We start from the raw sequence: 27,716 nt of genomic DNA on the forward strand, positions 1-27,716 counted from the left end.
TGCTTCCTCCAGACATATCTTATGGCCCGTACTCACGGGCTGCAAATGTTGCCTGTCGCCAGCACACGTGAGCGTGTGGGCGACAGGCCGGCGACAGCTCCTCGCCAGGTCCCTCCGCGTACACACGCGGAAGAGGGACCAGCAGCGAGGCGGAAGCTGTCGCCGACGTTCCTCCTCCCTCCGCCGGAAGCTCCATATACTTTAATGGAGGTTGCTGTCGCTAGTCCGCGTACTCACGCGGACTAGCGACAGTTGCGGCGGAGGTGCGGCGGCGACTGTCGCCATGCGATTGAAACTTTCAATCGCATGGCGACATGAGCGACGGGCGACAGTTCGGGGTGCGCGCGTGTGCAACGGCCCATACTCACGGGCGACCTGTCGCCGCAACACGCGCGCGCCGCGTGTTGAGGCGACAAAAGTCCCTCGTGAGTATGGGCCATTATACAACACAGCTTGTTCTATGTCTGTATGCACTCCTTGAACAGCTGATGTCCTATATGAAAGCTGAGATGAGGGGATATGGAGGCTGCCATATGTATTTCCTTTTAGACAATGCAGGTTGCCTGCCTGTCCCTTTGATCCTCTGCCTCTAATAGATTTGGCCATAGACCCTGAACAAACATGCAGATCAGGTGCCAGGACTCGCATCTGACATGATTAGCCACATGCTTGTTTCAGGGTTGTGACACTGCTAGAAAATCAACAGGACTGCCAGGCAGTTGGTATTGTTTAAGAGGAAATAAATATGACAGCCTCCACATCCCTCTCACCTTAGGTTCATTTAAATACTGAGGATGGTGTGCAGTGCCTGCCAACTCTGTACACAGTGCTGCACTATGACCCAGTGCAACGTAACTTTATGATTCTGACAACACTTGGGGTAATCTGTCTAGTATTACAAGTGCTTCTGACAATTGGGATTGCTTATACTAATCGTGTGGAAATTATACAATGTAGTATTCTACTGTCTGGGCTTATTTCCCTTGATAGCTGTCAGTTTCAGAAATGGACCTGGCACGTGTGCTGCTGCAAAACCAAGTCACTATAGCCGTGGCTTGCATGGCTATAGGGATACGGATGTGTGCTATGAAAAACTACTGCATGCCGTCCAGAATCATACCAGAATGCAATTCAGGTTGCTTACTGGTATCAGAATTGTTTCCCCATGGGACTTGATTGTGCGGAAATTCGGTGTACAGAGCTTTGAAGTCTGTACAAAAATCAACTCCTCAGTTTATGAAACCACTCCAGGTACCCAAAATTTCTCCGACTCCCCAACTCCTGCTCCTTATCCTGGGAATACACAGGTGGATTTGGTGCTCGGTTCTGCGCCCGATCGTTTTGCCCGCTTGAATCTCTTATACCGCTCATGTGTTTTTTGTTTTTTTTTGTTTGTTTTTTTTCCCAATTTACTTCAATGAGAAATCGAACGGTGATCGGACATGTCGGAAATTATCTATTGAGCCATATTATCGGCTCAGAATCAAGCCGTGTATTCCCAGCATTAGTCTAACATTTACACCAGAGCGGTTTGGTCGCGTTTTTAGGAACGCTTGCGGCTGAGGAAAAGCTAAGGTAATGTATTTCAATGGGCTGGTGCATACCAGAGCGGGTCGGTCTTAGCTGAAACGCAAACTCCCGGGCTGCAGCATTTTTTGGATTTTGGAGGCGTTTCTGCCTCCAATGTTAAGTATAGGAAAAACGCAAAACGCTTGATAAAACGCTAGATCAGATCAGTTTTCCAGGCGTTTTTGTTAAGTAGTTCAGTAACAGCTTCACTGTAACAATATCTGTAATCTGCTACACAAAAAAAAACACTTCATAATAAGAAAAAAACGCTTCAAAAACCGCTAGCGTTTTGTGGATCTGCTAGCGGTTTTTGGTGTGCACTAGGCCTAGTACTGTGAAATTGAAAAATCATCCGACTTCTCAGCTTATGACATCACCGACTCCAGTTACCCAAAAATTACTCCGGCCCCACAGCGTGGCTGCATATTTGTAGTGAGTGGAAACTGTCCCTTATCTAAAGCTATAAATTACTTTACATGTTACCTCTGTGTGGGTGTTCAGTTGTGCATTGAATACATTGGGTTAAAATTCCCATATTTACTGTAAATGCAACTGTATGTTTTATCTTATTTGTTTGTCTTATTTACACTTATAAAAATGTGTTTTCCATTTACAATCTCCCAGTTTTCTTCCTGGTGTCTTTTATGGCAGTACTGGAAACTCAGGCTGGCAGTAAATTGATGGTGGTGATTGGGTTAGGTGTGTGATGCATTCAGTTTCATCTGTCCGCAGGTCTTTACACCACTGATTAACTCTCCTTTTATAGATTCATTTCCTGCAACGTGTTTGGATTGCGATCAGCCAGAAACTGGTCGTATTGAGGTTCTCTGAGCATATCGTGCTAAGCTCTCCATACTACGGCAAGGCTTTTCAGATTTGTACTGGCAGGAAAGCATTGTAACATTCACTTGCTATGGTGTCTTTTTATGAGAATGGACTTCTGTACTCAGTTTCATGTTCTCTTCTGTTATGAGTAAGGCAGGAAATGCTGACTTTTGTGTATCTCCTTTCTTGCACTGTCTTAGTTGTACATTGCTTTAACTTTTTTTTTTTTTTAATACATAACTTATAATTGCGGTTCACCGGAAGTATTTGTGGACATTTGTAATGCTGGGTACACACCATAAGTTTTTCCTTTCGATAGATGGATTCGATAGATCATTTCCAACAAGTCTGATATTCCTTCCGATCGATTCTGTGCTCAATTTTTTTCATAGAAGTGAATGGAAAAAGATAAGAAAAACGCAGGGCTGTGGAGTCGGTACATAAATCATCCAACTCCGACTCCTCAATTTATGAAACTTACGACTCCCAAGTACCCAAAATGGCTCCGACTCCTCAACTCTGACTTATTTTGATACACACCAGGGCTGTGGATTTGGTACAAAAATCATCCAACTCCCGACTCCTCAGTTTATGAAACCACCGACTCAAACTCGTACTCCGACTCCAGGTACCCAAAATTGCTCCGACTCCTCGACTCAGACTCCACAGCCCTGGAAAAACAAGCGGAATATAAGAGAATCGAGCAGGAAAGCAAAAAAATCGAGCGGAAAATTGTGCCATGTGTACCCAGCATTAGACATTTGTAAGATATTACTTGTAAAGGGTAATAAGCTTGTGTGGCTAGGTACCCAGCTAAACTATCTTATTTTTTTTCTCCATTTGAAAAGTTTTTTTAATTCCCAAGTTAATACTTACAGGTCGGTGTTAACCCGCTGCACTACATTGATTGATTTGTGAGATTTTGTTAACTGAAAAAACGTGCCTATACATGACTCTGTATTGACACCAATCGGAAGATAATCGGTGCTGCAACATGGCCGTCCGATCGATTTCCGGACACAATTTTGATCGAATGTGCTGAATCTTGGTCGCAAGTGCTTGATCAGGTACGCGGTGGTAACGGCGACTGACGGACCCCTGTGTAAGCAAGTCTCCCCTGTGAGCCGGTGCACTACCTCCCCTCCGGTGTCCACCGTCACTGCAAGTGTTTGTACCACCTGGCACTGATGCATGCAACATCACGCGCCTGTTGCCAAATTGTACAGGTACTCATGGCGACGCTGAACCCCAAAGAAACCGCACCAGTGGACAGGGGAGACTATACTGAGCATGTGCATCAGGGTATAGAATAAAAGGAAACGGAGAGCCCCAATCGTGTATTACTGGTGGTACGATGGGTAAAGCCGAAGAAGTAGTATTAAACTCACAAATGTGGGTTGCCACCACAGGTAACCACTATATGCGCCAGTGGGGAGAATAGACCTGCCCCCACTCAGGTTAAGATGTCGCTCTCCATAGACAGAAAAGGGTAGTCACACCCTTCCACTAAGTGAATATATATTGATATGTAAATTAGAGGCGCCAAGGCAGGATAAAATGATTAAAAACAGTTTAAAAGGGATTACTAAAGGACTTGCTTCCCCATAGAAAACATCACAACAGTGTGTCAAAAAAATGTCACATTCATACTCTAATAATTTAGCAATGCATTTCGAGGGTCTACAGCCCGCTTCCTCAGGCAGGGTAAACAGGAGCAACCTGAAGTGTGTGTGTGTGTGTGTGTGTGTGTGTGTGTGTGTGTGTGTGTGTGTGTGTGTGTGTGTGTGTGTGTGTGTGTGTGTGTGTGTGTGTGTGTGTGTGTGTGTGTGTGTGTATAGTGCTAAGGTAGGGATGAATCTCATTGTTTATCTGCCCATACATCGACTGGTGTATGAGTCCCTTAATCCATCTGCAGATCACATCACCAGGATCTCACTGATCCCTCCACTGCAGATAATCCGTGAGATGTTAGTAATCCCATTTTACATTCACACTGTGTGCACTTTGGAATTGTAGCAGTCAATTGAGTTTCCTGTGAGTGCTGGTTGGCCCGCTGCATATGGTGTGTATGCCAGATGGAAGTATTAGCATCCCACTGACCATCTCCACCCTCTGGAATTAATGTGACCTTGTTGGAACAGGGCGTGAAAGCATTCGTTGCCTTTATGTGGTAAAACCAAGTGATATTTACATCCTCATTACCTCAGTATGGCAGTATATAAAGCATGCTGCTTCTGTTTTTGTATCTGTGTATCTCATGTGGTGACTAATGCTGTCTAGGCTGGATTTCCCCCATGATCTTGTTTTTGTTGACAGCTGTGGAAATGCTCAATAACTCCATCCAATCCCATATGAGGACATGGATGGAGATGGGTGGTTGTTATTTAGGATGCATGTGAGGTCCTCATTATACCCTTCTGAAGTAATGGTGGGCATACACGGTTCGTTTTTTTCTGCTCGACTATCCGCTCGATCCAGTTTGTCGATAAATTCGCTCATCTTCTCTTTTTTTTTTTTTTTTTCCCTCCCATTCACGTCTATCAAGAATGGAGTGGCAATACGAACGAACAGGAGATCGGATGTGTCGGAAATTATCTATCTAACATCTAATCACTTAAAAACATATGATTGGTTCGCACTATGGCCAGGGGCCCCGGACCTCTCTCACTGGCCGGGGCCCCAAGGCCAACATGCGATACCTGGAGGGGAGTACAGGTGGGCCTGGACCTCTCACACCCAGGCTCTGGACCTCTCACATCTAGAAAACCCACCAACACTGCCTCCATACTGAATGCTAAATTCCAGGGCTGTGGAGTCGTGGAGTCGGGCAATTTTGGGTGCCTGGAGTCGGAAAAAAATGCACCGACTCCTAATGAATTTGTAACTGTAATTAAAATAGAAAATATGATAAAATGTTCTATTTCTCGGATAATAGTCATTAAAAATAATGTATATATACAGTAATAGCTGTGTTTAGTCCACAAAAATGAAATAAACCAATCAAAATTAGTTGCTTGTGCTGCTTCAATAAAGCAGTCCCCGTATTTTTAAGGTCAGATATACATATCTGATTGTGACTGTATATATGATGTGTACACAGGAATCTCTTATATATACTAAATAACATCTATGCTGTAAGAATAAAGCCTGATGTGTAGCTGTGTCACTAATAGAGATGGTCAATGAGATGGAAATAATTCTGCATTGATGCTGATTTATGCAAATGTATGCACTCCCTTTGCTGATGAAATCAAATAATGTGATATGTTATTAAAATTTGGTTTGGTGACTACAAATTAAAGGGTAACTAAGACGGATGAAAAGTAAAGTTTTATACATACCTGGGGCTTCCTCCAGCCCCCTTCAGGCTAATCAGTCCCTCGCTGTCCTCCACCACCCGGATCTTCTGCTATGAGTCCTGGTAATTCAGCCAGTCAGCGCTGTCCGGCCGCATGCCGCTCCCACAGCCAGGAACATTCTGCACCTGCGCAATAGTGCTGCACAGGTGTAGTATGCTCCTGGCGGCGGAGTGTGTGCATGCGCACTACGCCTGACTGGCTCAAGTACCTGGACTCATAGCAGAAGATCCAGGTGGTGGAGGACAATGAGGGACTGATTATCCTGAAGGCGGCTGGAGGAAGCCCCAGGTATGTATAAAACTTGAATTTCATCTGTCTCAGGTTTACTTTGTTACACAGTAGTACTATACTCAACATATGCACTCCCCACAGAGCTTCAGGGAATCCACTGAAAATGCTGTGCACATTGAACACAGAGGTGTTGTCTGTTTACAATCTCCTCATTCCCCTGCAGAGTACCTGCACATCATTCTTACATGTACCCACACTTACATTGCCTAGGGCCTGATAGATGTTCTTTGTTCCGGTTTGCACCTTTTACAAGTACTCCTACCAAGGACTAGTTTTAGTCTAAAGAGAATAAATATAGTAGTCTGCATATCCTTCTCACTTCAGTTGTCTTGTAAAATTCCTAAGCGTTGGCAGTTAAGAGACGAATTTCATGCTACATACTTTTAATCAACAAAATTGTAATATGCAAATTAGAGGAGTCGGAGTCGTGGAGTCGGAGTCGGTGGAATCCTAAACTGAGGAGTCGGTGGATTTTTGGACCGACTCCACAGCCCTGCTAAATTCAACACACACAAGCAATAGAACACAGCAGTACATGCATCCAGGTACATTTAAAGTGGTCAGCAGGTGCTCGTCAGCCAATCAGGATGCACTATCATACACCCTTTACCTGCCATACCACATCTAGCAGCCATTAGCATTCAGGTGGGAGGCTTCAGTTGGACGCCATCGCAAGATTGCGTCGCTAGCAGGACCGCCCCGTGCAGGCATCCCTCCCACAGGGGTCCCTCCCTAACCGCTCACCTGTCCGCCATGTCCTAGAGCTGAAAGAAAACGTTTAAAAACACATGATTGGTTCGCACTATGGCCAGGGGCCCCGGACCTCTCTCACTGGCCGGGGCCCCAAGGCCAACATGCGATACCTGGAGGGGAGTGCAGGTGGGCTTGGACCTCTCACACCTAGGCTCTGGACCTCTCACATCTAATCACCTCAAAACTGAACTGTGTATTCCCAGCATAACACAGTGGCCCTGGGTCAATAATGAAAATTGATAAACAACGGAAAAAAGTTATTCATGTTCCAGGCGTTGCATATGCACATCTATCTCATCGTGGCTTGTCACTTTAACAGACCACTATCGCAAAAACATTTAAAATTTAAAGTACATGTAAACATACAAATAAGTTTGTTTCCTCCAGACTAAAATGAGCAGTAAATTACTTCTCCCATGTGGTTGCCACTTGAGCCCCATCTACACGATGCGATTCTTTGTGCGATTCGATTACGATTCTATTTACGATCCGATTAAATCCAACATGTCTGATCAGGATTCCATTCGATTTGCCATTGTTTTGCAATGGCAAATCAAAAGCAATCGAATCCTGATCGGACATGTCGGATTTAATCGGATCGTAAATAGAATCGTAATGTAATCAAATCGCACAAAGAATCGCATCGTGTGGATTGGGCTTTAAAGGGAACCTAAATTGAGAGGGATATGGAGGTTTCCTTTTAAATAATACCAGTTACCTGGCAGTCCTGCTGATCTTTGACTGCAGTAGTGGCTGAATCACAGACCTGAAACAAGCATGCAGCTAATCCAGTCTGGCTTCAGTCAGAGCAGCTGACCTGCATGCTTGTTGAGGGGCTGTGGCTAAAAGTATTAGAGACACAGGATCAGCAGGAGAGTCAGACAACTGGTATTTTAAAATGAAAAATCCATATCCTTCTCAGTTTAGGTACCCCTTAAAGTAGTAGAAATCTGACGGAGCTGACAAGTTTTTGGCTAGTCCATCTCTTAATGAGGGTTTCTTAATATTTCATTCTTTAGAAAAACTCTGGAAAGAATTTTATATAAATTCCAGCCCCCCCTCTTTGCACTCTATTCTGGCAGTTGGACCGAGCAACTGGCATTCAGTAAGTACTTTTGAAAATAAAGAAAAGCCTGAGCATCCCCCATAAGAAGATTGGCTAGTCCAAAACCTGTCAGATTTCTACTACCTACGACAGCAAAGTAGAAGACAAGTAATTTATGGCACATTGTACTCTGGGAGAAATGTACTTTTTATATTTGTTTTCACAAAGCTTGTCTTCAGTTTTTAACTAAAAGTACACATCCAAGCTAAAAGCAAAATGAAAACCCACTTACCTGGGGCTTCAGCCCCTAGCAGCCATCATGTGCCCTCACAGTGGCCTTCGTTGCAGAACCTGACCTCGCCAGGTCGGCTTCTTGTGCGCTCAATGGCGCGGATCACATGATGTAGCCGACATCGTCATTTATGTACTGCGCAGGCGCCTCAACCTGGCGAGGTCGGCTTCTGCAGCGAAGGACACCGGGAGCCACCGGAGCAGCGACGAGGCCACAGGACTGCTGCCAGGGGCTGGAGGAAGCCTCAGGTAAGTGGATTTTCTTTTAGCTTGGACCACTCGCGTCTTCACCGGTCATTTTCAGTTTAGCTCAGTTCTGATTACTTTTGAAATAACTTTATAAATTAACTATCACAACTAAATGATCTATATATTGTTTTTTCAGGACAAATTAGGCTTTTTGTGGCTTATAGTTTTCAGAAATTACCTTATTTTCTATGCATTTTAAAATGAAAATAGGGAAAAAGTTTATCCACTTTAATACATTATAACTTTTTAATGTAAACAGTCCTATTATACATTAAACCCACACATTTTATTTCTCCATCTCTCCTGTTTATTTAAAGGAATACTGTACGGGGGTCGGGGGAAAATGAGTTGAAGTTACCCGGGGCTTCTAATGGTCCCCCGCAGACATCCTGTGCCTGCGCAGCCACTCACCGATGCTCCGGCCCCGCCTCCGGTTCACTTCTGGAATTTCAGACTTTAAAGTCTGAAAACCACTGCGCCTGCGCTGCCGTGTCCTCGTTTCCCCTGATGTCACCAGGAGTGTACTGCGCAATGCCAGTATGGTTTGTACCTGCACCGTGCGCTCCTGGTGACATCAGGGGAAACGAGGACACTGCAACGCAGGCGCAGTGGTTTTCAGACTTTAAAGTCTGAAATTCCAGCAGTGAACTGGAGGCGGGGCCGGAGCATCGGTGAGTGGCTGCACGGGCACAGGATGCCTGCGGGGGACCATTACAAGCCCTGGGTAACTTCAACTCATTTTCCTCCGCCCCCCCCCCCTACAGTATCCCTTTAAACAGTTGTTTTTTTTTGATAATGTATTAGTAACACATCGTATACACCGCCTAATTGTTACATTTCTCTGCTCCTAAAATGTTTTTTTTCACTTGTTAATTCATTAGGCTTCCCATTGAGTTCCTAGGGTAAGGAGAGTGCTTTAGGTGCGTACACGCGCACTACTAAAGAGAACAGGTCCGTCAGACCCTCCCGCGGGACAGTCCTTCTCCTGACAGTAGTGTGTGTGTGTACAGTTTGTCTGCAAACTGATAAGGCTGTTTCTGAACGATCCGCTGAGCGGATCGTTCAGAAACAGCCTTTTCAGTCTGCAGATAGACTGTACACACGCACAACTGTCAGAACGACCGCCCAGTAGGAGAGTCTGACGGACCCATTGTTCTCTTTAGTAGTGCGTGTGTACGCACCTTTTTAGTTTTCATTCTGTCACAACTGTATAGCATTTTTATCAGCTTTAGAGATAACTAAACAGTGTTATCTAAGATTTTGTAGGGAAGAGAGTGCAGAGACTAATGCTGGGAATACACGGTTCGTTTTTGCCTTCGTTTAAACCTTCGTTTCGATTGTGCCTTTTGTCCTTTTCGATCCCGAAATAATCAGTCATACGGTTAATATCACCACCCACGGTTTAGTTTTTTTTTCCGATTCTGATGGTTTCGTTTTTCCAATGATCGAAGGCTGCAAAGAAACGAAACGAAAATCCCTTTTTACAGGGACGGACTAGCATAAACGAATGTATAATCGATCTGAACAGCCATCAAGCCTACCAATGGCTCGATTAGATGGATAAAGAGAGATAATATCAAACATGTTCGATCACTAGTCGTTCGTTTTTGGGGTCTATTAATCGAAACTATAATGAGATTATGACTATTTTCACATACGTTTTCAACACTCGATTCGTTTACCGAACGAATCGAAGGTTTAAACGAAGGCAAAAACGAACCGTGTATTCCCAGCATAAAGGTGCCCATACACTCATCAGATTGGCAGCAGATAGATAAGAAATGCATCTGATGATCTATCTGATGCGTTTTTAGAACATTTTTTACCAGGATAGAATTCCAATAGATTTCAGTTTGAAATCTATTGAAATTCGATCTGATGGCATTTTTTTGCCATCAGATTTCCATTAAGGCCAATGCAAACTGATAAGCAATCTCATCAGATCGACCTAAATTTTCCACCCTGCCAGTTCGATGGAAATCCATCGAAATCGGCCATCGATCGATTGGCCAACCGATTTGCGATCGGTCGGCCAGAAAATCGAGTGTATGGGCCCCTTTATTTTAACGTCCTGACGCTTCATTTGGTTAAGGACAAAGCTAATTGAAATCTACACCCTGTTTTGGTGGTCACTTGGCTGGCAGGGCGCAGATTTTATTTAGCCGCCGCTGCGCGCTTCTGCCGTTTCCGTCACTCCCGCCGATCTCACCGCTTAATCCCCGCTGTCTGTCGTCGCAGCTCACTTGCTCTGCCTGTCTCTGCCTGCAGAGCCCTGTGAGCGGGTCAGGAGACTATTTCATTGGCTCCTGGCCCTGTCTTTCTATGAAAGCGGCTACTGACCGGCTCCGTGGGTGGCCCAGGATCCCAACGTGCGCAGGTGAAAGCATTAAAGAGGAACTGTTGCGAAAATCTTAAGAATGTAAAACACATACAAATAAGTAAGTTTCTTCCTGAGTAAAACGAGCCATAAATTACTTTTCTCCTATGTTGCTGTCACTTACAGTAAGTAGTAGAAATCTGACATTACTGACAGGTTTTGGGTTAGTCCATCTCTTCATGCAGGATTCTCAGCAAGGCCTTAATTCTTTATAAAGACACTCCCTGAAAAAGATTTATACAAAGATGCTGGCCAGTCTCCCTGCTCACCGTACACTTTTTTTGGCCGTCGAACGAAGCAACTGCCATTCACTAAGAGCATTTTGAAAATAAAGTAGTCCCTGTGAACTCCCAGATGAGAAGATGGGCTAGTCCAAAACCTGTCAGTTCTGTCAGATTTCTACTACCTATTGTAAGTGACAGCAACATAGGAGAAAAGTAACTTATGGCTCATTTTACTCTGGAACAAACGTTCTTCTTCATTGTATATGTTTACATAAATTTTAAGATTTTTGCGACAGGGGTCCTTTAAATAAAAATTTGAGTGTGAAATTACAAACTGATACCTTTAGTGCTGTTGAATGCAAAGATACGCCCACTTTCAGCGAGCGCTGTTAAAACAGCGCAGGAGACTTGGCCACCGCTATAGCGGCGCTCAGTGAGTAACTTCGGCGCCGTCAGAAGACTGAGCTTTAGTTACTTTTAAAACGCTATAATTCTGCCGCCAGCAATAGCTGGAAGCCTAATTACATCATTCCCCACCATCCACGTGGACCCGGAGGGGGAATAGTAATTTACGCCGCCGGGACTTGTGCAGGAGCAGGTTAAGATGCATTTCGGCTGTATCCTGTGCCCAAGTCTCCCAGTGGCGTATTCATAGGTAAGCCACATTCTGTACCATATTTCAATGTTGTGAACAAAAACTTTCACCCTAGGTCGGTGATCTGCAGACTAGACTCTCCAGCTGTTAAGGAACTACAAGTCCAACAATGCATTTGCCTTTATGAATCAGGACTGTGGCTGTCAGACCCCTGCAATGCATTGTGGGACTTGTAGTTCCTTAACAGCTGGAAAGCCAAGTTTGCAGATCACTGCCCTAGGTGAAAATATATATACAGTACTGGAGTGTGGTCCCTTAACATGGCTGCTCTTTAGCTAGGGTGGCTACAAATGTGCAGTTAGTTCTTATGTACAGTAACTGTTGAATTTCTGAGCAGTCACTGAGCTAATTGGGTTTAGTCAGCGCTAGAAAGGCATGTTCATTCATGGGAAGTTCTGAAGATTGTAGTCACCGAGGAATGTATCAGTTTTTGATGCTTACAGTTTGCATGTGTGACTCCGAGCTGTCTGTGACCTCACCAGAAACCACAACACATAATACATGACTTGGCAACAATGATCTGCGATGCTGTGGGGTCGCCCGGTGCTTCTCCTCCAGAGTCTTGCTGATTTTTATTTTTGTAACCTGAGCTCTGAGCTGGTGGAAGGCTCAGCGCAAGAGGGACCACGTGCAGTGTAGTTTCAGGTAGATGAGCTGTCTGTGGTCTAGGAGACGAGGCATACATGTCAACATACAGACATGGTAGGTGACTCAACAGCAATGACAAGCAATCAGCCGCCATCTGTCTTGTTTTTTTTTCCCCCTGGTTTTTGTGAGGGCAGGTCATGTGCTGGTCTGTCCTTGGTTAACATTTACCTGTCACTAGCTGTAACAGGAGATCTAAACAGACCTGTAAAAAAAATTTGCTTCTTCAGGATGCAGGTGACTGGAAACTAGTTTAAAAGGGAGAAAAAAAACCACACACCCAAGCTTCCTTATTCCATACCCATTAGCTGTCTCCCTTCCTTAAACAGTTCCCTGGTGTCCAATTGTCTTCCCTCCCTCCCCTATACAGTTCCCTAGGCTCTGTGGTGGTGTCTAGTCATCCTCCCTCCTCTGTACACAGGGTTGTGGATTTAGTACTAAAATCATCCAACTCCGACTTCTCAGTTTATGAAACCACGACTCCAACTCCAGATACCCAAAATTGCTCTGACTCCACAGCCTTGCCTGTACAGTTCTGTGATGTCTAGTGATCCTCCTTCCCCTATACTGTTCTTTGGTGTCTAGTGGTCCTCCTCTCCTATAGATCCATATCGGCTTAGTGCTCAGGTGTTCGTGGGCCAACTAATGCAAAGTGGTGAAACGACTTAAATTTGAAGGCACTCCAGGCCAGACTTTGACATGTGTGCTATAGAGGGTAAACTGTGGTGGTTTTTTTTTTTTTTTTTTTTTCTTCCCCCATTTGGTTCACTTACATATTATCAGAGTAACCAAGCAGCTCAGGGTGACCCAAACTACTAGGAATGTATAGGGGGATAAAAGAGACCAAAAAGCCCTCCTACTAATAAAAAATGCTCAGTGAAATTTGCCTTCTTAAAACAGAAGGAAATTTGCAATAATTCAGCTGTAAGTGAACATTTGTGGTTACCCACAATGCACCACTACTAAATATGCAAATTATCTCTTTGCCTCTGTAAGCAAGGCAAGCATCCAGAACCGCTGGTTTATAGCAAGCCTATAGCTTTAAATATTACACAGCCACATCAAACCCACATGTAGACAGCCTGCTTCGGCCTTTTGGCCCTCATCAGTACATGGCAGGTGGCAGAGGAGGACAGCGAGGGACTGATTAGCCTGAAGCGGCCGGAGGAAGCCCCAGGTATGTATAAAACTTTAATTGTCAATGTTGTGCACATTGAACACAGAGGTGTTGTCTTATCACCTATAAACCTTGTTCAGATTGTACATGAAGAATGTGTAATAGAGGAAGAATAGCCTCATTCCCCTGCAGAGTACCTGCACATCATTGCCTAGGGCCTGATGTTCTTTGTTCCTGTCTGTACCTTCTACAAGTACTCTTACCAAGGACTAGATTTAGTCTGACTAAAAGTATTAGAGGCAGAAGATCAGCCAGCTAGCCAGGTAACTGGTATTGTTTAACCATTTCCGCCGCCCGGACGTAAAGCTCACGTCCGGGCGGCAGCTCTGCAGCGCTCCCGCGCTTGGGCGCGCTCCCGCCCGCGATCGCGGGCGCATCCCCGCGGTGCCGCCTGGTAGCCCTGGGATCAGTGAAAGGGAACATGGTTCCCGATCACCGATCCCTTTCCCCTGCAGAAAAACCGAAGCGCTCACCTGTGAGGCTCCGGCTCTTCTGCCCGGAGAGATTTCCGCATCCCCCTTGTACTTCCGCTTAGAGAGAAGTACAAGGAGGGAAACAAAAAATGAAGGTGGCCATCTTGTGGCCAAATAGTAAAACTACAGCTACACATTTTTTACATTACTATTTACACAGCTAACAATATTAAAAATTAACAGTTTATGTCCCACACCAAAATATTACCCAAATAAAAGTTTTAATAGTAAAAAAAAAAAAAAAATTACAATTAGAAAAAAAAAAAAGACATAAATAGTTACCTAAGGGTCTGAACTTTTAAAATATGCATTTGAAGGGTGTATACTACAAACATTTTTAAAATTATAAGCTTGTAAATAGTGATGGACGCAAAACAGAAACGATGCACCTTTATTTACAAATAAAATATTGGCGCCATACATTGTGATAGGGACAAAATTTAAATGGTATAATAATCGAGACATACGGGCAAATAAAATACATAGGTTTTAATTATGGTAGCGTGGATTATTTTAAAGCTATAATGGGCGAAAACTGAGAAATAATGAATTTTTTCCATTTTTTTCTTATTCTTGTTAAAATGCATTTACGGTAAAGTGGCTCTTAGCAAAATGTACCACCCAAAGAAAGCCTAATTAGTGGCAAAAAAAAAACCAAGATATAGATCAATAAATTGTGATAAGTAGTGATAAAGTTATTAGCGAATGAATGTGAGGTGAAAATTGCTCTGATGCATAAGGCGAAAAATCCCCGCGGGCTGAAATGGTTAAAAGGGAATAAATATGGCAGCCTCCATATCCCTCTCACTTCAGTTGTCTTTTAAAATTCATAAGCGTTGGCAGTTAAGAGATGCATTTCATGTTACATACTTTCAATCAACAAGATTGTAATATGGAAATTAGAGGAGTCGGTGGATTTTTGTACCGACTCCACAGCCCTGGTGTTACCCCAATATCTGGGTAGCACTGTATGGAGTTCAGCACTTAGCAGCCATCTGTTGGATATGGAGACATTAGCGTGATTATACTGAACCATGTGCAAGCAGAGTACTGTTAGACAGCATGAATGAAAGTTGAAATGGTTGGAGAGGCAGATTTGCTGGAGGCTTCATTCAGTTTGCAGAGTAGTAGGACAGAACAGGCGAGCTCCAGAGAGGAGCAGGCTGTGCTGTGAGGCAGCTGCTGAATGCAGACCAGTCACACAAGTATTTTGTTTTCAGTTCGCTGTCCTGGTCAGATGCTTGGCATTCTGTATCAGGGTAGGGTACAGCACTCTGCAGAAATGCTAGGCCTGTTGCTCTATAATAGATGCTGAAAGGAAAAGGCTCTGATATGAAAGGGGGCCTAAATGGATCAAGATCTGTAGAACTTTTTTAACTTTATTTGCCTCTCTTTTAAATTGCAGTTTTGATGTATCAAAGTTCTTTGCAAGTTTAATCTTCTATTTTGCCTTCAGTGATTCTCTGTTACACTGAGCTGCTGAAGGTAAATGGCCAGATTGCGATCACTCTGCTGACCCTCTTTGTGCAGCTGCAGTCAGGGCCAGTTCATGCATGTTTGGCCTAGAGGCATGTTAGTGCTGCAGGGAGAGAAGCAGAGGAGACTCCCCCCACTGCAATCTGCTGAAACATTCCACTTTGGCTGACTGCTTGTCACCGCGTTAACACAGGCGTTAAACGATGGATGCAGTGCTTGTTGCTAAGCATGTTGTCAAATGAATGGACAAGGCTGTGGAGTCGGAGCAATTTTTGGGTACCTGGAGTCTGTCTGTGGTTACTTCAACTGAGTCAGATTTTTTTTTTTTTTTTTTTCTTTACCCACTCCTTAGCCCTGCAAGAGCTGTGGAGTCAGAGTAATTTTGAGTACCTGGAGTCAGGTTTCATAAACTAAGGAGTTGGGAGTCAGATGATTTTTGTAACGACTCCACAGCGCTGATACCAGCGGTTAGCGTAGTTTGTGCACATGCCACGTTTACATGTAGCTTTTAGGACTGCTAAGCACCTCCTTTTCGTGTGTCCCCTGTAGGGATCAAAATTGCGACAAAAGTTACTGAAAGGTGGCAAGTGCTGGTCGCTAGCAGAAAAGCATTTGAGTGGAACTGTGAGGCGACCCTAATTCACAAGTGCAGAAGACGGGGAAACTATTGCATACCATTTATCAAGCTGTGAAGGATTAGATCTGTACATACCTGTTAGCTGAAATAACACACTGGATGGCTGTCAGCCTTTACGTTTCTGCAACATGTGCAATAGTGTAATGCTGCCCCAATGTGTCTGCTTCATATTTTTACTTTTTTGTTTTTTGTCTTGCAGGAATCTCAACCGACCAAATCTTGCAGACAGGAAGCTTGCTATTGCGGGGGTGAGTATTGTAATGAGCAGGTCAACTACGAGTGGATAGGGTGCCGTCATTATGTTATATTATAACTTAACTCATTATCTGCAACAATCGCCACAACATTGATCCACAGACCATGCACCAGTACAGTCAGCGGAGAGGGTGCAGCAATTATTTTACAACCACAGATCTCCAACAACCAACACAACAGGGATTTTCTATGTCTAATCTTATCCAACACAACAGGAATCCACACTCTACACACTAATGCAAACCATGCACAAAGATCTAATGCTGGGAATACACCATGAGATTTTTTTGGCAGATGGATGGTTTGTTAGCTAATTTTCCAACATCTGATTTTCGACTCTTCTGATTGATTTCTCATAGGGGTGAATGAAAATCTATCGGCCGATAAATCTGCTGTAAAATCTCTTCTTGTATTCCCAGCATAAGGTCCTTTTCCCACATACTGCAAAAACCATACCCGTTTTTGCAGCTCAGAGGAACACAGAAAGAAGAACTTATCGTTTAAAATAGGATCCACTTAAAAAAAAAAAAATGAATCCAAAGCATTGCGGCGAATGAAACACAGCTTCCCGAGCGGGTAAATTTTTCGGTTGAACAGATACGTTGTCCATATCCATCTATGGCGCAATGCATCTGGACGTGGCGTTTAAAACAGAGCGGACATTAAAACTGGCTACAACGCTCTGTGCTGAACGGACGCTTTCTAGCGGGAACTGAGCATAAGGCCTGCTGCAGCTCTTAGCTGACTGAGGGTGGCTCCCCTAAGTGGACAGCAGGTGACCCCGCGTTCTTTCAGTGCAGAGCCGGTAGGCTTCGAGTAGACCGCAACCTGACTAGAATATCATAGGAGATAACCTCCATCTGGCTCTTCCAATCTTTTGCCCGCTGTTGCTTGACTCTTCTCTGCTGAAGCTCCGTACTCACGCCAGATGGTAGATGGCCGATGACTGCCTCTCCCGGGAATCCAGTGTTTCTATGGCAGCCCCTGATCCCTCTTGACTGCTCAGCCATGCCTGCAATGTTGCCAGAGGTTTTGGTTGTTGATCCCCATCAGGCGACATTAAGCATGAGTTTGGGGCTTTATACTAGTTATTTGTCTTTTTTCTTCCAGTGAATACTTGTTTTTAAATATTACCCTCTTTTTAGTCTTATAGAGACACCAGTGTTTATCCAGTTTTTAGCCTATGGGGTCACGTGACCTCCTGCCACGATTACTGGGACCGAGCACTTCGCTAAAAAGGCCTCCTGCTCCTGATTGCTTGTTGCAAGTGCATTGATGGACACCTGGGGTGCGTACATGCATCCAATTGTGATTGGCCAATTTTAACACTCCAATATAGTACGAGGGCCAACCAATGTTGAATACTATGAAACGGATTGTGTACATAAGCTCTCCTACTTACATGGAGGTGGTGAAATTTGCCAGTCATTGGCCAATCACAATTGGTGAGAGCCTCTATAATACTAGGTACACACGATACAATTTTCTGGCAGATTTACCTGCCAGATTGACTATTTCCAACAGGTCCTATCGCTTTTTCTCTTCACTTCTACGGAAATCAATCGGAAATCAGATCGTACGTGTTGGAAATAGTCGATCTGGCAGATAAATCTGCCAGAAAATTGTATAGTGTGTACCTAGTATGAGACATCAGATTGACTGTCTTGACTATCGCAAGAATTGTTTTAAGGCCTGTTTCCACTACACGCAGATTGGATGCATAAAAACTGACCCCAATGAATGTCTATGGGCCTGTTTCCACTAAACTCGATTTTTCTGATGCAGATTTTCCCATAGGCATTCATTGGAGTCAGTTTTTCTGCATCCATTCTGCATCCAATCTACATGTAGTGGAAACAGGCTCTAAGCCACCAACATTTTGTACATCCCGTGTTGGATAACTGCACAGATGATTGCAGAAAGGATGCCTGTTGCCTTATATACAGCATTTGTAATGGATATGTTTTGAAATCTTCTTCAGGTTTATAGTGGATCGGGTGCAGCGGAACCCACAAGTGTCTGGTGAGGAAGTCCCAGAGCTCAGAGGGGCAGAACAGCTGCAGGTGAACCCATCTACCAAGAAACTGAGCGACTGTTTACGGAAAATCGGTGATGAATTGGATGGGAACATGGAGCTGCAGAGGTGAGAACCCGGTACAATATACAGTCAGGCAGTTCAAGGCGCATACATTCCCTGGGATGCAGCATGATAGGTTGCATTTCAGAAAACGGTTGCAAGATTGGTTTATAATGGCAATGTGCACCATAGTGGACCCTGGGGTGGCCTAATCCCCTTAATGAACGATCCATAAATGTTATATATTTAAGGTTCACACATTCCCACACCTTTACAGTGCATGCAGGTGTATTTTAGAACCGAGAACATTGATGGATTTTAGCATTCCCACTGTCTTGTATGAGACCGCTGGGTATTCTCTGCCGGCTAAATTAATTTCCTGCCTAATGCAGCCAGCCACACAGAGCGGGGCAGGGAGCGGTCATAGTTGCCTGTTCCGGATTGCAAAACCCAAAAAGCAAATGCACACTCCCAGCTTAGCATATTCCTACCTTATATCTGATCAGCAGATGCCTGTCGGCCAATCAGGTGTAATGGCATACACCCTTTGTCTGCCGTATCAAATATTGCATGAATTGCATAAATTTAGCAGCATTCAGGTGGGAGGCTTCGGTCGGACGTAATCGTAGATTGTCACTCAGCAGGGACACAAAGTGCAGGTAACGCCCCACTTGGTCCCCTCCCTAACCACTTGCCTATCAACCGCATCCTGGAAGCTGCAAAAAGAGAAATTTTAAAACCACAAAACACTGGTTCACACCACAGGTGTCCCGGAATCTGCCACAGACCGGGACCCATAAACTACCATGCGATACCCAGAGGGAGATACAGGTGAGCCCTGGACCTCTCACCACCAGGGGAATCGCCCTCACTGCCTCTGAACTGAATGATGATCCGGACGCATGATCCGCTACTCCTCTTCCTCCACCTGAGTCGATGTAATCCCGACATCCTTTTCTGGTTCCTGATCACATGATATGACGTGATGGAATCCAAGAGGATGGGGGTGGGGCTGCAATGCTGACACCATCCTCTGGGTCGCGATCCTGTCGTATCATGGGATCAGGAACCATTGTCTGGACAGGTAAATATGACAGCTCCCTGATGTTCTCTGCATAGCTTGCCAGGCTAGGAAACGCACACTTCCCCCGGCAGCAGAAAAAGAAATGTGGTCCCGCAGCACACAGTTTTACTATATGTGGCTGCCAAAGGGTTAAAACAGGGATATAGTTTAACTGAATAGCACTGAAAGGAACTACCTTTCCATTTATTGTGAAACATACGTTTTGCGTGCTGTGCATCAGGTTACTTCTGTGCAGTAAAGCCATTAGAAGCCTTGGCCAGCATCCAAAGATCTTTGTAGACCTGGTTAGAGGTATGAGAACTTGTAATATAAAGCCTGGGACACGCCCTTTAATGATAGTTACTCAGATGTTTGAAGGACACTGCAGGGAACAAGTGCTGTACAGACATGCTGCTTGGCTATGTACAATCTATAGATTCGGGAGGTGCACAACTGTGCACACACTGTATTCTTAACCGAGACCGCTCTGATCGATTCTTTGCTGTAGAAGATCCTCTAGCGCAGCCCTTTCCAACTGGCTCGAGACCTGCGTCCGGCTCGCCACTGCACATGTTGTGGCTTGCCTGCTCTGTCCAGCCTGCACTAGAAGTCTCGGAGTGCATAGCCAGTCAGCTATAATGAACGCCCAGGTGATGGAGGTGAATCAACCCCATCACCCGGAACTGCATTACCTTTGGCACAGTGCCAGGTGTGAGGTTTGAAGCCTATGCTGCCTTTTTTTTTTTTTTTTCCCCTTCCCTTATTGGAGAATTGCTGCCTAATTAGCTATTTAAGCCTCCTGGACGTAGCATCGCTTGCTCCCGGTCCGCGGATCGTTAGCCCAGGAATCCATCAATCGGGCCATGGTGCCCGGTGATTGATTCCTCTCCCCTGCAGAAAAAGCGACTGCTTCTCTCGGAAGCCTCGCTTTTTCTGTCTCTTGTGTCCCCTATGTCCCTCTAAGCGTACATTGTTACGCTTAGAGTGACGTCATGTAAACCAACTCATGGCTGCCATCTTGTGGCCAAAAAGTAAAACTACATCTAAATGCAAATAAAAATAAAAATCAACATTTACCAAAAAATAAAATGTTTAATTGAAGAAAAAAAATACAATAAAGTAAATATTTACTTAAGGGTCTAAACTTTTTTAAATATCAATTTAAAGATGAAATTTTTATTTTTTTATTATAAGCTTGTAAATAGTGATGGATGCAAAACGGAAAAAATGCACCTTTTTATTTCCAAATAAAATATTGTTGCCGTACATTGTGATAGAGACAAAATTTAAATGGTGTAGTAACCGGAACAAATGGGCAAATACAATACGTGAGTTTTAATTATGGAGGCATGTATTCTTTTTTAAAACTATAATGGCTGAAAACTGAGAAATATTTTTTTTGTGTGTTTTTTTTTCTTCTTATTCTTCCTGTTAAAATGCATTTACAGTAAAGTGGCTCTTAGCAAAATGTACCACCTAAAGAAAGCCTAATTGGTGGCGGAGAAAACAAGATATAGATCAGTTCATTGTGATAAGTAGTGATAGTTATAGGCTAATGAATGGGAGGTAAACATTGCTTGGATGCATAAAGTGAAAACGACTGAGGGCTGAAGTGGTTAAGCAATTTTTTTGGGGAGTAACCCAATTTGTTGCACCAGGCCCTCTATGTGCATGAAGTTGGACAGCCCTGCTCTAGCATGTTTACAAGGCTTTAAAGGGAACCTGAAGTGAGAGGGATATGGAGGCTTGCCATATTTATTTCCTTTTTTTAAGCGATACCAGTTGCCTGGCTATCCTGCTGATCCTCTGCCTCTAATGCTTTTAGCCATTGACCCTAAACAAGCATGCAGCAGATCAGGTGTTTCTGACGTTGTCAGATCTGATGAGATGAACTGCATGCTTGTTTCTGGTTGCCTGGCAGCCCTGCAACCGGATAGATCAGCAGGGCTGCCAGGCAACCTGTATTGTTTAAACGGAACTAAATATGGCCGCCTCCATATACTTCTTGCTTCAGATTCCCTTTAAGAGTGTAAAGGAGGATCAATGACCCTTGTCTCAAACCTTCATCTCTGCACTGCTTACTGGGGTCCAGTCTTTTATGCATCATCCTGACGAGCCAGACACTCAGTTCTTTCATAATGTAAACTGAAGAACAACTAAAAGACATGAAGATCTGTTAACATTTACAACATTTTTTTTTTTTTTTTAATTTTCTATGCACGTTTGTATTATAAGCTCCTCCCTCCTCCTCCCCCCCCCCCCCCCCCCCCCTTCCCATTTTGTTCAGCTCCCTTTTTTTTGTCCAGCTCCCTTTCATGCCATTTTCTTCTTTTTACCTTTCAGGATGATCGAGCAGGTTCAAAGCAACCCTCCCAAAGAGGTCTTCTTCCGTGTGGCAACAGAAATGTTTGCTGATGGTAACTTTAACTGGGGGCGAGTGGTAGCTTTGTTTTACTTTGCTTGCAAATTAGTGCTAAAGGTGAGTTGCTTGGATCCTAAAACTGAACTAAATTGCTAATATTTGTTGGCTGAATTTTATAGTTGAACTCTAGGCAATATTTTAAAAGCATGGTGCTAGCTGTTGAGTGAACTCAACATCGCCTAAGTTGACGTACCACATTTAAATTTTTAAGGTTTATCTCCAATTAATATTGTAAAAGAAAAAGCATGTGCACCCTCTGTCTCTTGCTGTGGTCATTCATTGGCAGTGGATCACATCCATTACAGTGAATACCCTTTATCATGGTCTTGGTGTGGCATAGACCAGTGTGGTGGTGGAGGAGGTGGGTGGCGGGTGAAAGCGGTGGACAAGTGATGGCAGTTTCGTGTCAAACTGATCTCCAATTTATTCCAGTGTGTGTGTCGGGGGGGGGGGGGGGGGGAGAGAACGGGACGTTTTGATTGCTTTTAACTTTGAATACTGTGGTTTTTTTTTTTTTTTGTTTTTGTGACCAATAAAGCTTTATATTTTTTCAAGGATCAGTGAGGCCTCCTAAAGCTTTTTTTGTCCTTTGTAGTTTAACCATTTCCTTCCCTCCAGGCGGCTGCTCTGCTGCGGTGGCACGCTCCCGCGTGCGATCGCGTCCCCGTGCTGTTCCCGGTAGCCCTGGTATCAGTTAACGGGAACATGGTTCCCGATCACCGATCTGTGTCCCCAGCAGAAAAACCGAAGCGCTCTTACTAGAGGCTTTCAGTCTTTCTGTAGAAAAAAAGTTTCCCTGTCCTCCTTGTGCTTCCGGTGATCGAGAAGCACAAGGAGAAAAAAATACTCAAGGTGGTCGTCTTGTGGCCAAATAGTAAAACTACCTCTACATATTTTTTACATTACAATTTACACATATAATAACATTAAAAATTAACTGTTTATTTCCCACACCAAAATATTACCCAAATAACATTTTTAATGAAAGAAAAAAACTTACTATAAAAAAAAAAAAAAAAAAAAGTTACCGAAGGCTCTGAACTTTTTAAATATGCATTTGAAGGGGGTATACTACGAACATTTTTTTAAATTATAAGCTTGTAAATGGTGATGATGCAAAATAGAAAAAATGCACCTTTATTTCCAAATAAAATATTGGCGCCATACATTGTGATAGGGACAACATTTAAATGGTGTCATAACCGAGACAAACGGGCAAATAAAATGCATAGGTTTTAATTATGGTAGTGTGGATTATTTTAAAGCTATAATGGACGAAAACTGAGAAATAATGCATTTTTTCCTTATTAATCCTGTTAAAATGCATTTATAAAAAAAAATAATTCTTAGCAAAATGTACCACCCAAAAAAAGCCTAATTGGTGGCGGAAAAAACAAGATGTGTTATGGAGGCCACTAATGATTTTTTTTTTTTTTTTATCCAATGTTACCATTTCTATGTAATACAAGGGAACTACCTAAATTATCCATTCAATATATTCACTTGATTTACCCTTTTACTACATAGATTTAGAAAAATTGGACAAGACTGGATCATTAGTGGCCACCATAAGACTCCTGCATAGCTGGTTTCTACGGATAAAATGTACTACAGAGGCTACAGAGGATCTGATTTACAGGCTACAGTGGATCACTTAATGTCAGTGGTGCAGGACAAATCCAGCTAGGCCAAATCTGTTCACTCTCAAAGATCAGTGGGCTTTTATCCCTTAAACAAAAGCACTCCTTTCTGCTTATTATGGCACTATAGCTGCACTGCCGCCAATTAAATCCGCTTCCAGCATTTTCGGAAAGCTAAAATTGGTTTTAGTTTGGTTGCTCAGTGATGATGCTGTTCTGGACCTTTCGGATGTTCTTTGTGGCTACACTTCTTAGCAGAGGATCAATGGGACAGCCAGGCAGTGTGCATTGTTTAAATGGAAATATGGCAGCCTCCAGATCACACTTAAAGAGACTCTGTAACAACAAAAACCTCCCCTGGGGGGTACTCACCTCGGGTGGGGGAAGCCTCCGGATCCTAATGAGGCTTCCCACGCCGTCCTCCGTCCCACGGGGGTCTCGCTGCAGCCCTCCGAACAGCCGGCGACAGAGCAGACTGTAGCTTCAATATTTACCTTTGCTGGCTCCAGCGGGGGCACTGTGGCGGCTTTCGGCACGGAAATAGACGGAAATACCCGATCTCCGTTGGGTCCGCTCTACTGCGCAGGCGCCGGAAACTTGCGCCTGCGCAGTAGAGCAGACCCGACGGCGATCGGGTATTTCCGCCTACTTCGGAGCCGACAGCCGTCAGAGCGCCTGCGCAGGAGCCAGGAAGGTAAATATTACGTCACGGCTGCACGGAGGGCTGCAGCGAGACCCCCGAGGGACGGAGGACGGCGTGGGAAGCCGCATTAGGATCCTGAGGCTTCCCCCACCCGAGGTGAGTACCCCCCAGGGGACGTTTTGTCGTTACAGTTCCTCTTTAACGTTAGGTTCCAGCATACCTGAAATGAGGGGATGGAGGGTCAGCTATTTATTTCCTTTTTAAACAATGCAATTTGCCTGGCTGTCCTAATCCTCTGCCTCTAATACTTTTACCCATAGACCTGGAACAATCATGTTCTGACTGGATTAGCAGCATGCTGGTTTCAGATGGGTGATCCAGATACTACTGATGCCAAATAGATCAGCAGGGCTGCCAGGCGACTGATATTCTTTTTAAAAGGAAATAAATATGGCAGCCTTCATAGTCTTCACTTCAGTTGTCCTTTTGCACAGGATGAGCACAGAATCTAACCAAAACACGTCTGCACACACAGTAATCCAAAAATGAAGGGTAATATCATATCAATCATGCAGATTAAACCTTTCCTTCTAAATACAGTATAATCTCGTTATAGTAAATTCCTAAGGACCAGGAAAAGTGGGTTACTACAGGTCCTTCTCAAAAAATTAGCATATTGTGATAAAGTTCATTATTTCTGTAATGTACTGATAAACATTAGCCTTTCATATAGTTTAGATTAATTACACACAACTGAAGTAGTTCAAGCCTTTTATTGTTTTAATATTGCTGATTTTGGCATACAGCTCATGAAACCCAAAATTCCTATCTCAAAAAAATTTGCATACCGTATATACTCGGGTATAAGTCGCAAAATTTAGGACTGATTCAAAGTAAAAAAGTGGGGGGGTCGACTTATAGTCGCATAGTCCTAAATTTTGCGACTTACAGCCTGAGTGGGGTGAGGGTGTGTTATGGATGTGGGGTGTGTGGAGGGGTTACTCACCATCCATCGCTGGGCGCAGTGTCCTCTTTTCCTCTCTTCTCCCTCACTCGCGCGTCTGCCCCCTTAAGAGAGATGGTCCGGCTCCCGATGTCACATGACGTCGGGACCGGAAGTTACCGCGCGAGTGGAGGAGAAGCGAGCAGAAGAGAGGAGACTGCGCTCAGCGGTGGATGGTGAGAGGAGACTGCTGCAGCGGCGGGGAAAGCGGGCATGGAGGCAAACATCCCACCTTCCACAGCCTCTATCCTCCATCTACTTCCTCTCCCACGCATCCCCTTGTGCTGATACCAGCGTCTCCTGTGATGATGTCATCACAGGAAACGCTGGTATCAACGCATGGGATGCCTGGGAGAGGAAGTAGATGGAGGATAGAAGGTGAGATGTTTGCCTCCATGCCCACTCTCCCCACCGCTGCAGCCTATACATGGGGGCAACTGTACTGGCTACCTACCTATGCTGCTGGCAACTATACTGGCTACCTACCTATACTACTGGCAACTATACTGGCTACCTACCTATGCTACTGGCAACTATACTGGCTACCTACCTATACTAATGGCAACTATACTGGCTACCTACCTATGCTATTGGCAACTATACTGGCTACCTACCTATACTAATGGCAACTATACTGGCTACCTACCTATGCTACTGGCAACTATACTGGCTACCTACCTATACTAATGGCAACTATACTGGCTACCTACCTATGCTACTGGCAACTATACTGGCTACCTACCTATGCTACTGGCAACTATACTGGCTACCTACCTATGCTACTGGCAACTATACTGGCTACCTACCTATGCTAATGGCAACTATACTGGCTACCTACCTATGCTACTGGCAACTATACTGGCTACCTACCTATGCTACTGGCAACTATACTGGCTACCTACCTATACTGGGGGCAACTATACCTGGCTGCCTACCTATGCTGGCTACCTATACTGGAGGCAGATACCTGGCTGGCTTACCTATAGACTCTATAGACTTACCTATAGACTTATACTTGAATAATTGGAAAAATCCACCTTGTGACGGTCAAATTTTGGGGGTCGACTTATACACGGGGTCGACTTGTATCCGAGTATATACGGTATTTCATCCGACCAATAAAAGAAAAGTGTTTTTAAAACAAAAAAAGTCAACCTTCAAATAATTATGTTCAGTTATGCACTCAATACTTGGTCAGGAATCCTTTTGCAGAAATTACTGCTTCAATGCGGCGTGGCATGGAGGCAATCAGCCTGTGGCACTGCTCAGGTGTTATGGAGGACCAGGATGCTTCGATAGCAGCCTTAAGCTCATCCAGAGTGTTGGGTCTTGCGTCTCTCAACTTTCTCTTCACAATATCCCACAGATTCTCTATGGGGTTCAGGTCAGGAGAGTTGGCAGGCCAATTGAGCACAGTAATACCATGGTCAGTAAACCAATTACCAGTGCTTTTGTTACTGAGAGCAGGTGCCAGGTCGTGCTGAAAAGTGAAGTCTTCATCTCCATAAAGCTTTTCAGAAGATGGAAGCATGAAGTGCTCCCAAATCTCCTGATAGCTAGCTGCATTGACTCTGCCCTTGATGAAACACAGTGGACCAACACCAGCAGCTGACATGGCACCCCATACCATCACTGACTGTGGGTACTTGACACTGGCCTTCAGGCATTTTGGCATTTCCCTCTCCCCAGTCTTCCTCCAGACTCTGGCACCTTAATTTCAGAATGACATGCAAAAGTTGCTTTCATCTGAAAAAAGTACTTTGGACCACTGAGCAACAGTCCAGTGCTGCTTCCCTGTAGCCCAGGTTAGGCGCTTCTGCCGCTGGGAATGCGGCACCTGTAGCCCATTTCCTGCACACGCCTGTACACTGTGGCTCTGGATGTTTCTACTCCAGACTCAGTCCACTGCTTCCGCAGGTCCCCCAAGGTCTGGAATCAGTCCTTTTCCACAATCTTCCTCAGGGTCCGGTCACCTCTTCTCGTTGTGCAGCGTTTTCTGCCACACTTTTTCCTTCCCACAGACTTCCCAGTGAGGTGCCTTGATGCAGCACTCTGGGAACAGCCTATTCGTTCAGAAATTTCTTTGTGTCTTACCCTCTTGCTTGAGGGTGTTCAATGATGGCCTTCTGGACAGCAGTCAGGTTGGCAGTCTTACCAATGATTGCGGTTTTGAGTAATGAACCAGGCTGGGAGTTTTTAAAAGCCTCAGTAATCTTTTGCAGGTGTTTAGAGTTAATTAGTTGATTCAGATGATTAGGTCAATAGCTCGTTTAGAGAACCTTTTCATGATATGCTATTTTTTTGATAGGAATTTTTGGGTTTTCATGAGCTGTATGCCAAAATCCATCAATATTAAAACAAAAGGCTTGAACTACTTCAGTTGTGTGTAATCAATCTAAAATATATGAAAGTCTGTTTATCAGTACATTACAGAAAATAATGAACTTTATCACAATATGCTAATTTTTTGAGAAGGACCTGTATATCAGAAATTGTCCTAGAAATGGCCCAGCATGCCCTGGTACATCCTCTGCTACAAAGGAGCAACACTGTCCTCCGATTAGAGG

General features: G+C 44.2%; 1 protein-coding gene across 1 annotated transcript in view; it reads left to right on the plus strand.

The window, feature by feature from the left end:
* Positions 1-27,716, plus strand: part of BAX (BCL2 associated X, apoptosis regulator) — a 53,536-nt gene that overhangs the window by 11,695 nt on the left and 14,125 nt on the right. The window contains exons 2-4 of the mRNA XM_068241347.1: positions 16,246-16,294; positions 18,283-18,444; positions 21,785-21,920. Coding sequence (XP_068097448.1) covers positions 16,246-16,294; positions 18,283-18,444; positions 21,785-21,920 — 347 coding nt within the window. The remainder of the gene's footprint in view (positions 1-16,245; positions 16,295-18,282; positions 18,445-21,784; positions 21,921-27,716) is intronic.

This window comes from Hyperolius riggenbachi, chromosome 6 (assembly GCF_040937935.1).
Source record: "Hyperolius riggenbachi isolate aHypRig1 chromosome 6, aHypRig1.pri, whole genome shotgun sequence".
In the NCBI taxonomy this organism is placed as follows: domain Eukaryota; kingdom Metazoa; phylum Chordata; class Amphibia; order Anura; family Hyperoliidae; genus Hyperolius; species Hyperolius riggenbachi.